This window comes from Ursus arctos, unplaced genomic scaffold (assembly GCF_023065955.2).
Source record: "Ursus arctos isolate Adak ecotype North America unplaced genomic scaffold, UrsArc2.0 scaffold_14, whole genome shotgun sequence".
In the NCBI taxonomy this organism is placed as follows: Eukaryota; Metazoa; Chordata; class Mammalia; order Carnivora; family Ursidae; genus Ursus; species Ursus arctos.
The window spans coordinates 20,469,983-20,478,009 of NW_026622808.1; the positions used below are offsets into that span (position 1 = coordinate 20,469,983).

General features: G+C 59.1%; 2 protein-coding genes across 2 annotated transcripts; both read right to left on the reverse strand.

The window, feature by feature from the left end:
- Window positions 1–13: 13 nt before the first annotated feature.
- On the reverse strand, window positions 14–2,497 carry DNASE2 (deoxyribonuclease 2, lysosomal). The gene is made up of 6 exons (XM_026488138.4): window positions 2,195–2,497; window positions 1,899–2,076; window positions 1,731–1,809; window positions 1,257–1,421; window positions 970–1,167; window positions 14–561 (listed from the first exon to the last, which is right to left on the reverse strand). The coding sequence occupies exons 1-6, from the start codon at window positions 2,287–2,289 to the stop codon at window positions 143–145; spliced, it is 1,134 nt and encodes a 377-aa protein (XP_026343923.1). The 5' UTR covers window positions 2,290–2,497; the 3' UTR covers window positions 14–142.
- Window positions 2,498–3,238: 741 nt separating this feature from the next.
- On the reverse strand, window positions 3,239–6,717 carry KLF1 (KLF transcription factor 1). The gene is made up of 3 exons (XM_026488139.4): window positions 6,631–6,717; window positions 5,025–5,871; window positions 3,239–3,837 (listed from the first exon to the last, which is right to left on the reverse strand). Exons 1-3 carry the CDS (start codon window positions 6,715–6,717, stop codon window positions 3,662–3,664), a joined length of 1,110 nt encoding a protein of 369 aa, XP_026343924.1. The 3' UTR covers window positions 3,239–3,661.
- Between the last annotated feature and the right edge of the window lie 1,310 nt (window positions 6,718–8,027).

Below are 8,027 nucleotides of genomic sequence, written 5' to 3' on the forward strand. Positions count from 1 at the left end.
GTTAACAGCCCCATCCACCAATTTTCTTTTATTTCTCAACAGTCCGGAGTCAGGTATGTGATTCTTGTTTTGCAAATGAGTAGACTGAGTCACAAGTTAAGGCACATAATTAAGGTCACACAATTAGGCATTAAGCTGGGGTTCAAGCTGAAGTCCCAAGTGTCTTCTGAGCCTTAGCTCTTACATGCTCTGCTGGAGCTCTTCCTGGAGAGAAGGTTCTGTTCTCCCCACAGGGCTCCCAGGCCTTCACCAGAGGCTGGAAGGACTTCCAGAGGGTTGGTAACCGGGCACATAATGTGCCCCCACCCCGCTGCTCCTCTCTGAGGTTCCGATTCATGTCACCCACACAGGCCCAGGGCCCTTTTGGGGCTACACACCACTTGGAGTGGTCTTCTGTGGAACTGAAGGCTGGCCCAGCTGGTTCAGGGAAAGCTATCTGGGTCACATCCAGCACATGCTGGACCCCGGAGCAGTTGGAGGGTAGGATGCCAGGAGAGTTTTGCCAGAACTGGACCTGCAAATTACTGCCAAGGGCTTCTGCCAACCATCCAGAGTACAGGTCTGTGGAGGATGGGAAAAGGGCATGGACAGGGTCAGGGTCATTGCTAGGGCCACTTCCCCTTTCTGAGCTCAGTTTCCTCAGTTGTCAATTCTTGGAAACACAGGGAATGACAATGTTAAAACTAATAGCCCTTACCAAATGCTTTAAATGCATCACTTCATAACAATCCTTTAAAGTAGATCAATGTCCCCATTTCTCAGATGGGTTAAACTGAGGTTCTGGTTAAATCCCATGTCACGTAGCCAGAAACCAGTATGTGACCCCAGATCTGCTAGTTGTCTACCTCTCATTTGATTGTGGCTCTCAAAGAGTACTAGTCCTTATTCCTGACCTGCCCTTAGCCATGGACACACCAGACACCCCCTCTGCAGAAAAAGAGCTTTGCAACCCTCAATCTCAGAACTCACCATCTCCAAATTTTCCAAATTTGGCAAAGCTCTGGAAGGTGTCCCCTGCCTTGGATGTGAGTGTTACACTGCTGTTCCAGGGGCCCTGGAGAACATGGTGGCCCTCGACCACGTCCTCCAGGTAGGGGACTTTCTGAGCGAAGGCCTCATCTAGCTTGTAGTCATACACTAGGGGGTAGGTGTAGGTCAGCTGTCTGCCTGGAGAGCAAGGATAGAGAAAATGAGGGACTATTCCACATTCTGGCCTGGGAGTCAGGGAATCACTTCGCCTCCCTGTCCACACTCACCAATCTTCCCGAACTGAGTGAGGGGAAAAGACACACAGAGCAGGGTCTGCCCGAACGTTTGGGCATTAGAAGGCCAGCTGTATGCAGCAGAGGAGGCAGGTGGAGGGAACTGTGGAACACTGTGGACCAGCCAGAAGCCCCCTTCTTGGTCCAGGAGCAGCACACCTGAACCAGAAGTCAGGGATCAGGAGGACTGCTCCAGGCATCCCATCAAGCATGTGTGCCACCAGGAACACCCTCCGTTTGCAGGGGGCCTGGAGAAGGGGTGGGCAGTGTCGAAAGCACTGCTGAGTTCAGTTTCTGCAGCTGTCAATTCTCATAGTCAAGAAGAAAAACAATATTAATATAATGAGGAAGCAGATGTCCAGAGTCCGACAGAGCCCCACCCCCCCAATCCCTGGGCAGGGCGGGGGTTAGCTGGGGAAAATGCATAGTTAAAGCAAAGCCCTTCCCCAGCCTCAGTCCAGGACTCACCCTTTGTGTGGCCCCGGCTGGCAACGTCCTGAGCCCCACTGGGTTTAGGTGGCTGGTCATTGTATAGTAAGAAGGCGAGCTGGGGGGAGATGGATGGAGCAACTTGAAATTTCCTCCCAGGCTGGGCCCTAGAGTCTCATCCCAGGTTCAGCCCAGGCACCCCTTCACCTGGCTGGCGTTCTGGTACAGCGGCAGCAGGCTGCGGCCCACGGCCCCCGCCGAGCTGTTGATGGACTCCGCGCCGTCTCGCCAGCCCCCTGAGTCCTTATCCATGTACTTGTATCGCAGTCCTCTCTGCGTCGCATCCCCGGGCCCGCTCTGGGCTGGCAGCTTGTAGACGACGAACCTTTAAGTTGAGGAATGGGAGAAATTGAGGGAGGGGAAGAGAGGGAACCCCAGGCTTCACCTAATTGCGGAGTCCCCCCAGGCCGACCCCGGAGGATGATCAACGCCTGCTCACTCACCAGTCCACGGGCTTCCCCGAGTCCCCGTAGCAGGACAGGGTCCTTACAGGGACCCACAGCAGCGCGGCCAGTAGCAGCGGGCTCAGCGTGGCCATGGCACTTGGGTCGAGGAATCTGTGTTGGGATCCGGGGCGTCAGGTCACGAGGTGGGCCCGGCCGGTCCCTAGGGGACTTTCACTTCCCCAGACAAGCGTGGGAACCCCAGCCGGAACCTCACGAGGATGGAGACTGCCCGCGAGACAGAGAGGCTGAGATTTGAAAGTCAGTTCTGGGCCCTCCGGGGGCGGGGTTCCTTTCTGACGGTCCCTCCCCTCAGATACCGCCTCCCACTTCCGGCGGACTCAACTCTCCATATACTCCACCCACAGGTCCGGCTCAGGCCACGCCTCCTATGACCACATGGTTCCCCTCCCCCGCCTCCGACTGCTTTGCCGGCCAATCATAGCTCGCATCTCTCCGCTAGGCCCCGCCTCCGTCTCTTTCTTCTTTAGCTAGGCTCAAACCGCTGTCTTCCGCTAGTACCCCGCTCCTCCGGCTCCGGGCTTAAATGCGGATTTGGATTTTTTCCTTTCCTGTCTTACAACCTGAAGTCTAACTCTTGTGATCTATGCTCTTTTAAGGGGCGCTTGTGCTCCTGATTCTCCTTTTCATTTCATATGTTTTCCTGGGGCTCCCTGAGCTGGTCTAGGGGATATTTTGGATCGTGTCACGGTGGAGGGTGATGGGGCTCTGGGGCCGGGCTGAGGGCTCTTACACCGAGGGAGACGGTCCCAGTGACTGTACCTGGGGTTAAGGCAGGAGACAAGGACGATTTAGCCTAGTCTTGGGATGTGGTGGGGAGGGGCGCCAAAGCCTGCAGTGCCAAGAGGGGTCGCTTAAGTTTACATGAGGGTGTGAAGGTGTGTACGGTCCCCAATCTCACCCCTGACAGTGAAACGTCCTCCCATCTTTCAGCACCCAAACCCCACAAAGTCAGGCCAACGCTGAACCTTTATCTGGGAGGGGCATTGGTACAGTACCCATAACTATTCGCGGCAGATCCAGCCACTATGCAGAGCTTTATTAGTCACAGTGTGAAAGCCCCCTTCTAGGCCCAGGGTCTTTGGGAAGCCTCACCCCACAACACTCCCACTGCCCAGGGCCTCTTGTAAGCTGGTCTGAGGGTCCAGCTTTCTGAGGTTCTCTCTGTCCGAAATGTCTGAGTGTCCAACTAAATCCGTTTATTTGGAGGTCTGTCTCAGTCTCGCGGTATCTGTGTGACCATTGGATGTCTCTGAGACTGAGGACGTGCGGGAGCTTTGGTTGGAGGCTCCCCCAGGTCCGTCTATGGGCCAGTCCTTGATCTTTGGGGGGATCTGTGGGGCCGCGAATCCAGGAGAGGGTCCATCCGAGGGAAAACCACCCTGTGTGGATCTGCTCTTGTTCTATCCCCAACCCCCAGGAAGGGTCCAAGTGTTGGGGCAGGGCTCAAAGATGACGCTTCATGTGCAGGGCCAGGTGATCGGAGCGTGAAAAAGCGCGTGGGCAGAGCTGGCAGCGGAAGGGGCGCTGTCCAGTGTGCTTCCGGTAGTGGCGGGTCAGTTCGTCTGAGCGCGCAAACCTCCAGCCGCAGCCGTCCCACGTGCAGGCGTAGGGCTTCTCCCCTGGGGGGTGAGGAAGCCTTGAGCGCCACTCTCCGCCCCACCCCTCCCCCGTCTGCCTCTGAATCTGGCCGCACTCCTTTGCTCAGCCTTGGTCGGTACCAGGGTGAGGCAAGTGAGGCGCCTAGCGCGCAAAATGTAGGGAGGCGCGCACTCTCAGGGGAAGGCCCTGATTCTGCAGCCACGTCCGGCCTCTGCGACCTCGACCTCTCTTCTGTACCTGCATTTGGCGCCAAACCCGTTCTCATTTTCTGGACTCAACTCGTGTCCCCTACCCCACTGGCTTCATTTCCTGTTCCCTATTACCCTGCCCCTGAGTCCTGAAGCCATCCCCACCTTCGTCCTTTGGCTTGGCTCCCTGTTTCAGCCCCTCCCTTGTACCAGGGGACCCTCCAGCTGCTGCCCAATTCTGCCCTTCCCCCCAGCCCTCCTCTTCCTCGCCTTGGCCCTTGAGCCTTGAAATCCAGGCCCCCGGTGATTGTTTTCTCCCCCAGGCTATTCCTGGCCTCCTCCCTGCGTCTCTGCATAGTAATGTACACAGGGCCCTACCCTCTGTGGGGACTCCTAAATTTAGGCCTCACCCTTCCTCCTTCCCCCAGCCTCTATTCCACAGCCCCTTCCCCGTTTTAGGATCCCTGGGACCCGGCTTCTCCTCCTATGCCCATCCTCCTTTCCAAGCTATTTCCTCCATCCTGCTGGACCTGCCTCCGCAGCATCTGGGCTCCGGAAACTGACTCGGGCCCTGCCTCTACTCCTGCGTGCCGCCACGCCCCCTACCGTCTGGCTCCGCCTCCCTGGTAAGCAAACCCTGCTTTATACTCTTGGCCGCCTAACTCTGCTCTCCGCTTGCCCCGACCCTGGCATTCCAAGCTCGTCCCCTCTCCGCAGTCCCTCCTCTAGCCCGCCCCCTTTGTCCCAGGCCAGGCTTTCTGCTCTTCAGCCTTTCCCCTGCCCAGGTCTTACCCGTCGGTTCCCTGAAAAGCTCCTCAGGTTCCCTAGGTTGTCCCCACCCGCCTCCCGCAATGCTGCCTGTCCGGCTCCCGAGATCCCAGGCCGGCTCCCAGCTCCCTCTGCCCTGCCCGTGGCTCCGAAATTCTGCTTTAGCTCCGCCACTTGCTCGGGTTTTCCAGCTCCCCAGCCATTCCCTGCTCCTGAGGCCCATCCTCCAGCCGCGCGCCCCGCTCCCTCACCTGTGTGCGTGCGCAGATGAGCCTTCAGGTGTGAGCTCTTGGTGTAGCTCTTCCCACAGCCCGGGTGCGTGCATGTGTGCGCCGCCTGCCTCTTGCGCGCCCACGATCGCCGGCTGCGTTTGGATGGCGCGGCGTCTGCGATCCCTCCCGGGTCTCCTGCGGTCCCCCGGAGTCCTGCACCCGCCGTCCCGGGTCCCAGACAACTCAAGAAAGAGGGGGGTGATGTGGGGCGGGGCGGAGGCGCCGGGAGCCCGCGGAAGAGCTGGAAGTGCCCTTGGTACTGCGGCACCGGGTACAGCGCTGGGTACCCGGACAGCAGCCCGTAGGGGGCGCCTGGCGCCGTGGGCACTGAAAGCCCTGTCCGCGAGAAGTAGCTACCGGCGGAGCCCGCACCTGGCCCGGGGTACACGGGCTGCAGCGGCAGTGCCTTGGGCTCGGGGGCTGGGCCCAGGGCTGAGCCCACGAAGGCGTCCGAGGCCGGGGCTCTTGGAGCCGGGCGTGCCCAGCCCGCGTGCTCCTCGGGACCCAAGAGCCCAGCCACCAGCCCCGAGCCGCCCACATACGGCCTGGGAGTCTCAGGTGGCGGCGGCGGCGGCAGCGGCGGCGGCGGGAATTGCACCCCGGAGCACTCGCCTGGCGCCAAAGCGCAGGTTTGGGGCGCGCCGCCTGGCTCTGGGCAGGAGAAATTGGTGAGAAGGAGATCCAGATCCCAGGCGGTGGCCGAGTCCCTCTCGTCGTCTTCGTCCTCCCTGGGCGCCTCTTGCGACTCGGGCCTCACGTGGAGGGGCAGCCCGGTGGGATCAGGGGGACCCGGACCCAAGTCCTGCACCTCCTCAGAGCGCCACCACTGGGGAGGGAGCCGGTAACGTGAGGCTTCGGCGGACACCAGGGTACCCTGCCCAGAGATGGAGGGGGCTGGATGCCCTGATGGGGGCAGGCTGGCCAGAGGCTCTGGAAAGGGGTCTGGTTTGCTTGTCTGTCATGTCAGTCTGTCCCCCTCCCTTACACTGCACACTCCCTCCAGCCCCCCCCCCCCCAAGTTCAGGGACAGAGGTCGATGGGTCTGGCTGGAGACCCAAGATAAGACTGACATTATCTGGAGCCACACTCAGGCATGGGGGAAGGGGTGGCAGAGCTAGGCATGGAAGGCTGGGTGGGGGGCAGCCTTGCCTCAGTTTCCCCCCGACTCGCCCTCTCCTTCCCTGTCCCCCCAAAAAATTAATTCCCAAGATTAAATTCCTGCATTTGCTGTTTCCCCCTGATATCTGGGGTTGTCTTACTGCCGACTGCTGCATTGTTCAGCTTCAAACCTCCCTCAGGGTTTTCTTTTCTTTCTTTCTTTGTCTTTTTAAAGTAAGCTCTATGCCCAACATGGGGCTTGAACTCATGACCCTGAGATCAAGAGTTGCATGCTCTACCAACTGAGCAAGTCAGGTGCCCCTCCAAGCCTTGGTTTCATATGACAAGAAGAGGTCCTTAGACCAAGTTCAGACCCCTGTCCTGGACTGAGGACCCCCAGCCTTGGGTAAGATGCAGACAAGAACCCCCAAGCCCTAACCACAGCCCAGGACCCCAGCCAGCCCACCTACACCCCGCCTGGCCCCACCTTGAGAAAGTCCTCCTGCGTGTCCGGGAAGGGGCCCAGGGTGGTCAGCGTGCTGATGGAGGGCAAGGCGGTCTCAGCCGCGGCCATGGCCGGCTGGTGCCCACCCTGGGCCTTAGGCCTCCTCTCCCTCTGTGGCCTCGTGGGCTCTGAGACACCAATGGCCCCTTGGAGGGCTCCTCTCTGCCCTCAGCTGATTGGCTGCAGCCCCTGATAAGAGGCAGGCAAGGCGGGGGTCACCGTTTCTGGGGAAGAGACCTCATCTCAGCCTGTTTAGGGGCTGGGCCTTAAGGACTGACCCTGTATCTAAAGCCAAGTCAGATGTTCAGGGGCTGGGGGTTCAGAGGTTGAGGGTTCGGGTGTCGGGTAAAGGGAGGCACTGAGTCCCCACAAAAGAAGAGACTTGGGGACCTACTTTTAGTTACCTTCCTGTAGAAGTGGTGACAGACAGAATGGGGATCCTGGGAAGGGGCTCTGAGACCCCCTTTCCTGTGACCGGGGCCCTGTAGCTCTCCCCCTCCCCAATAAACAGCAGCGACCATGCCGATGGCGGGACTTGGCACGAAGTCCCTGCCAAGCCAAGCATTATCAGACACCCCAGATGTTGGAGGCTGCTATCAGGTGGGGACCCAGAACAGCCGAAGCTCTGTTCCCGATGAGTGGGAGGGTTGGGGGCTGGGGCTTCACGTTAGGTTGGTTTGAAAGTGCCTGGATTGTGGGTTCCCAGGGTCTGAGCCCAGTGCCGGGAGGAGCCCCTCCCAATCAGCCGCCACTGTGACCACGGACCCTCTGGGGGGTGCTGCGTGGAGGTGCAGCTGCTGTGACCACGGCGGCTCTGGTGTGAAGGGGCTGGGGCAGGGGAAGTGACCCTCTCTCCTGGGTGGAACGGGCCGGTTGGATCAGGCCACAGGAAGTGCCTGATGATGTGCAGGAGACCCTCCCCAGCCCCTGCTCTGGGCCTGGCTACTGTTTGATTTCTGCCCCGCATGGGGGAGGAATCCAAGCTTCTACAGCAGGGACCTCCACTGTGGTGCCCTGGGAGCCCAGGGGGATGCTACGGACACATCACAGACACCTGGTTCATGGTCATATCCACAAGCAATCAGCAGTTACATAGTGACACGGACTCCTGGGCCCTCAGTCACACAGATCATATAGTCCCTGCACATGGAATCGTGTGTTTGCATGTCATATAGACCACACACAGACACCCAATTCCCAGGCACAAAAACACAGCTATACACGACATCGGTTACACAGTGATATAGTCACACAATCTCGCAGACTTAGAACTCATAATCACACAGACAGGGACCGACACAGTCACACACTTACAGAAACACCCACAACCACAGTGACATGATCGAGCCACAACCAGACGGCCGCACAGAGACTCTTGG

Bases quoted from the DNA above. Each gene is read 5' to 3' on its own strand.
- DNASE2 (XM_026488138.4), bottom strand. From the start codon at position 2,289: ATGGCCACGCTGAGCCCGCTGCTACTGGCCGCGCTGCTGTGGGTCCCT. The intron at 2,077-2,194 runs GTGAGTGAGCAG...CTCAACTTAAAG, and splicing joins TCGGGGAAGCCCGTGGACTG to GTTCGTCGTCTACAAGCTGC. The intron at 1,810-1,898 runs GTGAAGGGGTGC...ATCTCCCCCCAG, and splicing joins TGTACCAGAACGCCAGCCAG to CTCGCCTTCTTACTATACAA.
- KLF1 (XM_026488139.4), bottom strand. From the start codon at position 6,717: ATGGCCGCGGCTGAGACCGCCTTGCCCTCCATCAGCACGCTGACCACC. The intron at 5,872-6,630 runs GTGGGGCCAGGC...CTCCCTCCCCAG, and splicing joins CGCAGGAGGACTTTCTCAAG to TGGTGGCGCTCTGAGGAGGT. The intron at 3,838-5,024 runs GTGAGGGAGCGG...CTCACCCCCCAG, and splicing joins TCATCTGCGCACGCACACAG to GGGAGAAGCCCTACGCCTGC.